Genomic DNA, 7021 nt, shown 5'->3' with positions numbered 1-7021 from the left:
CCCCCCGGGTGCCCCCAGCCCCCCCAACGACCCCTGACCCCCCCCTCACTGCCCCCAGCCCCCCCAACAACCCTGACTCCCCCCAATCCCCCCCCAAATTCCCCCTTAGTGACCCCAAACCCCCTCTTCTTGCCCCCAAACCCCCCCCCGGGTGCCCTCAGACCCCCCCCAACGACCCCTGACCCCCCCCCAATGCCCCCAAACCCCCCCCCCGGGTGCCCCCAGCCCCCCCAATAACCCCTGACCCCCCCTCACTGCCCCCCGCCCCCCCAACAACCCCTGACCCCCCCCATAACCCCAAATTCCCCCTTAATGACCCCAAACCCCCTCTTCTTGCCCCCAAACCCCCCCCCGGGTGCCCTCAGACCCCCCCAACGACCCCTGACCCCCCCCCAATGCCCCCAGACCCCCCCCCGGGTGCCCCCAGCCCCCCAATAACCCCTGACCCCCCCTCACTGCCCCCAGCCCCCCCCAACAACCCCTGACTCCCCCCAATCCCCCCCAAATTCCCCCTTAACGACCCCAAACCCCCTCTTCTTGCCCCCAAACCCCCCCCGAGTGCCCTCAGACCCCCCCAGCGCCCCCCCCGCGCCCCCCCCGCGCCCCCCCACCTCTTGGGCAGGTGGGCGAAGGGGTCCTTGGCCTTGGGCTCTGCCGCCAGCGCCTGCTCGCACTCGTCCAGCTCCTCCTCGGGCGCATTTTCTTCTCCTCCTTCTTTTTCTCCTCCCGGGGGGTTTCTCCTTCCGGGGGGGCTCCTTCCGCGCCTGCGTCTCCGCAAACTTTTTAGCTGAGAGACGCGCGCCCCCCCCCCCGAAATTAAAATCAGTTCCAAGCGGCTCGAAAATCCTGTTTTTCTCCCCGAAATAACGAGCCCCCGGGAGGGGGGGGGGGGGGGGGGGGTTCTGGGGGGGGCGCTGGGAGGAAGAGGAGGGTCCTGTGGCCCCGTGAACCCCCCCAGCAGCACCCCCATGTCCCTGTGGCCCCCCAGGAGGGTTCCCATGACCCTGGGATGACCCCCATGATGACCGCCCATGACCCTGTGCCCCCCCCGGACTGTCCCCATGACCCCCGGGATGACCCCCATGACCCCCATAACCCTGTGCCCCCCCAGGATGACCGCCATGACCCCCATGACCTCCAGGATGACCCCCCATAACCCCGTGCCCCCCGGGATGACCCCCATGACCCCTGGGATGACCCCCATGACCCCGTGCCCCCCCGGGATGACCGCCATGACCCCATGAATGACCCCCATGACCTCCAGGATGACCCCCATGATGACCCCCATAACCCCGTGCCCCCCCGGGATGACCCCCATGACCCCTGGGATGACCCCCATGACCCCGTGCCCCCCCGGGATGACCGCCATGACCCCATGAATGACCCCCATGACCCCCGGGATGACCCCCATGACCCCCCATAACCCTGTGCCCCCCAGGATGACCCCCATGACCCCTGGGATGACCCCCATGACCCCGTGCCCCCCCGGGATGACCCCCATGACCCCCGGGATGACCCCCATGACCCCGTGCCCCCCCAGGATGACCCCCATGACCCTGGGATGACCCCCATGACCCCGTGCCCCCCCGGGATGACCGCCATGACCCCATGAATGACCCCCATGACCCCCGGGATGACCCCCATGACCCCCCATAACCCTGTGCCCCCCCAGGATGACCCCCATGACCCCCATAACCTCCAGGATGACCCCCATGATGACCCCCCATAACCCCGTGCCCCCCCGGGATGACCCCCATGACCCCCGGGATGACCCCCATGACCCCCCCCATGACCCCCATGACCCCCGGGATGACCCCGTGCCCCCCCGGGATGACCGCCATGACCCCCGGGATGACCCCCATGACCCCCCCCATGACCCCCATGACCCCCGGGATGACCCCCATGACCCGTGCCCCCCCGGGATGACCACCATGACCCCCGGGATGACCCCCATGACCCCCCCCATGACCCCCATGACCCCCGGATGACCCCCATGACCCCGTGCCCCCCCAGGATGACCGCCATGACCCCATGAATGACCCCCATGACCCCCGGGATGACCCCCGTGACCCGCGCCCCCCCTCACCGTCGAACTGGGCCATCTTCTGGCAGAGCGGCACGTCGCCCAGCACGGCGCGGAACTGGGGCTGGTGGAGGCAGGTCAGGAACCACCGGGTGACGTTCCCCGAAGGGCTGCCGGAAGGACGGCTCCAGCACCTGGGGACGGGGGGGGGGACACACACACCCCCCAAAGTCACGGTTGTCCCCTCGCTGTCCCCGTCACCCCCTCGCAGAGGCCCCGGGTCACCCACGACAGTTCCTCGTGTGCCCGTGACCCCCAGGAGGGGGCCGTGTCACCCGGTAATGTGCTCGGGTGCCCCAGCAGCGTCCCTGTGACCCCAGCAGTGTCCTGTGACCCCCAGCATTGTCCCTGTGACCCCAGCAGTGTCCCAGTGTCCCCAGCAGTGTCCCTGTGCCCCCCAGCAGCGTCCCCATGGCCCCCAGCAGTGTCCCTGTGACCCCAGCAGTGTCCCTGTGACCCCAGCAGCGTCCCAGTGTCCCCAGCAGTGTCCCTGTGACCCCCAGCAGTGTCCCCGTGACCCCCAGCAGTGTCCCCGTGACCCCCAGCAGCGTCCCTGTGACCCCAGCAGTGTCCCTGTGACCCCAGCAGTGTCCCCATGTCCCCCAGCAGTGTCCCCAGCAGCGTCCCGGTGTCCCCAGCAGCATCCCAGTGTCCCCAGCAGTGTCCCCATGACCCCCAGCAGTGTCCCCATGTCACCCAGCAGTGTCCCAGTGTCCCCAGCAGCATCCCAGTGTCCCCAGCAGTGTCCCAGTGTCCCCAGCAGCGTCCCAGTGTCCCCAGCACGTCCCCACCTGTCTGTAGAGCCAGAGCAGGGCGCAGACCACGGTGATGTCGGCCAGGGACACGCGCTCCCCCACCAGGAAGGTCTGGGTGCGGAGGTGGGTGTCCAGCACCCCCAGCACCCGCCGCACCTCCTCCTTCGCCAGCTCCGTCGCCTGCGGCCCCCCCCCAAAAAAAAAAAACAACCAAAAAAAGGAACATTTCACACCAAAACGCCACCCCCGCGGCCACCAAGGGGGGAATCACCCGGATGGGTCCCTAGGGCCCGGGGGGGGGGGGGGCACGAGCTGAGAGGGGGGCCCTGAGTTTGGGGGGGAATATAGCAAGTTGGGGGGGGTAAATACTGAGTTTGGGGGGTCCCTCTGTGTTTTGGGGGGGTAATACCGAGTTTGGGGGTCCCTCTGTGTTTCGGGGGGGGGGTAATACCGAGTTTGGGGGGTCCCTCTGTGTTTTGGGGGGGGTAATACTGAGTTTGGGGGTCCCTCTGTGTTTGGGGGGGGTAATACCGAGTTTGGGGGGTCCCTCTGTGTTTGGGGGGGGTAATACCGAGTTTGGGGGGTCCCTCTGTGTTTGGGGGGGGTACTACCGAGTTTGGGGGGTCCCTCTGTGTTTTGGGGGGGGTAATACCGAGTTTGGGGGGTCCCTCTGTGTTTTGGGGGGGTAATACCGAGTTTGGGGGGTCCCTCTGTGTTTGGGGGGGGTAATACCGAGTTTGGGGGGTCCTTCTGTGTTTGGGGGGGGGTAAACCGAGTTCGGGGGTCCCTCTGTGTTTGGGGGGGTAATACCGAGTTCGGGGGTCCCTCTGTGTTTGGGGGGGTAATACCGAGTTCGGGGTCCCTCTGTGTTTGGGGGGGGTAATACCGAGTTCGGGGGGTCCCTCTGTGTTTTGGGGGGGGTAATACCGAGTTCGGGGGGTCCCTCTGTGTTTGGGGGGGTAATACCGAGTTCGGGGGGTCCCTCTGTGTTTGGGGGGGGTAATACCGAGTTCGGGGGTCCTCTGTGTTTTGGGGGGGGTAATACCGAGTTCGGGGGTCCCTCTGTGTTTGGGGGGGGGTAATACCGAGTTCGGGGGGTCCCTCTGTGTTTGGGGGGGGGTAATACCGAGTTCGGGGGGTCCCTCTGTGTTTGGGGGGGGTAATACCGAGTTCGGGGGGTCCCTCTGTGTTTTGGGGGGGGGTAATACCGAGTTCGGGGGGTCCCTCTGTGTTTGGGGGGGGTAATACCGAGTTCGGGGGGTCCTCTGTGTTTGGGGGGGGTAATACCGAGTTCGGGGGTCCCTCTGTGTTTGGGGGGGTAATACCGAGTTCGGGGGGTCCCTCTGTGTTTGGGGGGGTAATACCGAGTTCGGGGGGTCCCTCTGTGTTTTGGGGGGGGTAATACCGAGTTCGGGGGTCCTCTGTGTTTTGGGGGGGGTAATACCGAGTTCGGGGGTCCCTCTGTGTTTGGGGGGGGGTAATACCGAGTTCGGGGGGTCCCTCTGTGGTTGGGGGGGGGTAATACCGAGTTCGGGGGGTCCCTCTGTGTTTTGGGGGGGGGTAATACCGAGTTCGGGGGGTCCCTCTGTGTTTGGGGGGGGTAATACCGAGTTCGGGGGTCCCTCTGTGTTTGGGGGGGTAATACCGAGTTTGGGGGTCCCTCTGTGTTTGGGGGGGGGTAATACCGAGTTTGCGGGGTCCCTCTGTGTTTGGGGGGGGGTAATACCGAGTTCGGGGGGTCCCTCTGTGTTTCGGGGGGGTAATACCGAGTTCGGGGGTCCCTCTGTGTTTTGGGGGGGGTAATACCGAGCTTGGGGGGGCAATACCGAGCTTGGGGGGGCCCCCCTGAGTTTGGGGGGGTCCGATAACAAGTGGGGGGGGGCAATACTGAGTTTAGGGGGGGCAATAGTTAATTGAAGGGTCAGTATTGACTTTGGGGGTGCCTGAGTTTGGGGGGGGGGGGGTAATACTGACTTGGGAAGGAAATCACACCAAGTTGGGGGGGGCCCCCCCTGAGTTTGGGGGGGCTCAATACCAAATGGCGTGGGCAATATTAAGTTTGGGGGGGGCCCCCCCGAGTTTTGAGAGCAGCGCAATGATAAATTGAATGGGCAATATCGACTTGGGGGGGCTTGAGGGTGGTGGTGGGGGTAATACTGACTTGGGGGGGGGGTAACAGGAAATTTGGGGGGCTCTGAGTTGAGGGGGGGCAGTACTGAGTTGGGGGGGGGACAATACCAAGTTAGGAAAAGGCAATATAGACTGGGGGGGGGGGGGAAGCCTGAGTTTGGGGGGAAATAATGAGTTTTAGGGGTCACCCTGAGTTTGGGGGGCTGGGGGGGCTTGGGGGGCTTGGGGGGGCTGGGGGGGGGCCCCCCCGCTGACCTGCTTGTTGTAGTGCATGATGCCGAGGGTGGGGAACACCCAGGTGCTGGCGGGGGGGACGATGTCGCTGTCGGCAAAATTCACCCACTGCACGATCTCGGCCGCCGCCTCCCTGGTGGCTCCGCGCAGCTCGTCGTTACTGACTGCCGGGGGGGCGTGAAAAAAAAAAACCCCTTGTGAAACCAGGCCCAAAACTCCCCGAAAAGGTTAAAAAGGCGTCAAAGGGATACAAAAATTTAAAAAAATAGGAAAAAAAAGGATTTTTTTTCACCGTAGTAAGCGATGGCGTTGCTCTCGAAGACGCAAAACCCGTCGTCGCCCTCGAACGCCGGGACCTGGAGATAAATTCGAAATGGATAAAAACGTCCAAAATTGGGATTTTTTTTTTAGCGGGGGGGGTTTTTTTTTTGTTATTTCAGGACTCACCTTGCCCACGGGGAACTTGCGGAGGAACTCGGGGTCTTGTTGGTTTGGCCGAAGTGGAAGTGGGGGGGCGAGGAGAGGACGCGGATCTTGGCGCCGCTGTACTGGGCGGCGATCAGGGCTTGAAGGCGCGCCAGTTCTCCGGGTAGGTGTAAAGGGTCTGGGGGGGGCACGAGAGGGGGGTCACGGGGCGGGGGGGGGCACGGCGGGGGGCGGAGAGGGTCAGGGGGTGTTTGGTGAGTAGGGGGGCGGTGGGGGGGAGAAGGGGGTGAATGGGGGTGCGGGGGGGGAATGGGGGGGTGTTGCGGCTGGGGGGGGTCAGGGGGTGAAGTGACTTGGGGGGGGAGAGGGTGGGGGGTGTCATGGCGTGGGGGGGTCACGGGTGGATATGTCGCGACTGGGGGGGGTCAGGGGGTGAAGTGAGTCGTGGGGGGGAGAGGGTGAAAAGGGGGTGCGAGGGGTGTCACGGCGGGGGGGGTGTCACGGGTGGAAATGTCGCGACTGGGGGGAGTCGGGGGGTGAAGTGAGTCGTGGGGGGGTGGGGGGGGGTGTCACGAGTCGGGGGGGTCACGGGTGGAATGTCGCGACTGGGGGGGGTCAGGGGGTGAAGTGAGTCGTGGGGGGGTGGGGGGGGTGTCACGAGTCGGGGGGGTCACGGGTGGAATGTCGCGACTGGGGGGGGTCAGGGGGTGAAGTGAGTCGTGGGGGGGTGTCACGAGTCGGGGGGTCACGGGTGGAAATGTCGCGACTGGGGGGGGTCAGGGGGTGAAGTGACTCGCAGCGGGGTGGGGGGGTGTCACGGGTGGGGGCAGCGCGGCGGCTCGCTCGCCACGGGCGACGACGGCGGGGGGGTTGTCACGCGTGGAAAGGCCACACGCGCTACGCGACGGCCACCAGCCCCCCCCACACCCCCCCCCGGAGGCCTCAAGGCCGCCGCTTCTCCCCCCCCCCCCCCCTCCCCACCTCCCGCCGCCATTCCCGGTCTCCGAACGCGGCGACGCGGCTCCAACCCCCCCGAAACGGTTCCCGAGGCCTTTCCGCGCCCCCCCCGGGGCGTTGCCGGGCGCCGCAGCGGCGGATGGCGGCGGATGGCGGCGGATGGCGGCGCGGGGCCGCCGCACTCACCCCGGTAACCGCCATCTTGGCGAGCGGAGCGAGGCGCGGAGGGACGCAGGGAGGCGGCGCCGCGCGGCCGTAAAGCGACGGCCGAGTGCTGGCAGAGCGCGGCTGCCGCGCGACGCTGCGGGGGGGGAAAAGACAGCCGAGCCCGTAAAGCGAAACGGTTGCTCCGGCCGAGCAGCGCGCATGCGCGGGACGGTTAAAACGGCGATTCTCCTTAAAGCGGCGATGGGGAGGGTGGGACCCACCGCTTGTA

The 7021-nt window shown here is 66.2% G+C and overlaps 1 protein-coding gene across 1 annotated transcript in view; it reads right to left on the bottom strand.

Moving 5' to 3' along the window:
* Positions 1-6801, bottom strand: part of EEF1G (eukaryotic translation elongation factor 1 gamma) — a 9711-nt gene extending 2910 nt beyond the window's left edge. Inside the window, 11 exon segments of the mRNA XM_074930211.1 lie at positions 612-698; positions 700-787; positions 2087-2186; positions 2188-2217; positions 2875-3018; positions 5224-5366; positions 5495-5558; positions 5650-5681; positions 5684-5764; positions 5767-5806; positions 6772-6801. Of these exon segments, the coding sequence (XP_074786312.1) occupies positions 612-698; positions 700-787; positions 2087-2186; positions 2188-2217; positions 2875-3018; positions 5224-5366; positions 5495-5558; positions 5650-5681; positions 5684-5764; positions 5767-5806; positions 6772-6786 (824 nt within the window). The 5' untranslated portion in view covers positions 6787-6801.
* Positions 6802-7021: the final 220 nt, after the last annotated feature.

The sequence above is a fragment of the Athene noctua genome, chromosome 32 (genome assembly GCF_965140245.1).
Source record: "Athene noctua chromosome 32, bAthNoc1.hap1.1, whole genome shotgun sequence".
In the NCBI taxonomy this organism is placed as follows: Eukaryota; Metazoa; Chordata; class Aves; order Strigiformes; family Strigidae; genus Athene; species Athene noctua.
This window is presented reverse-complemented; position numbering and strand designations above follow the sequence as displayed.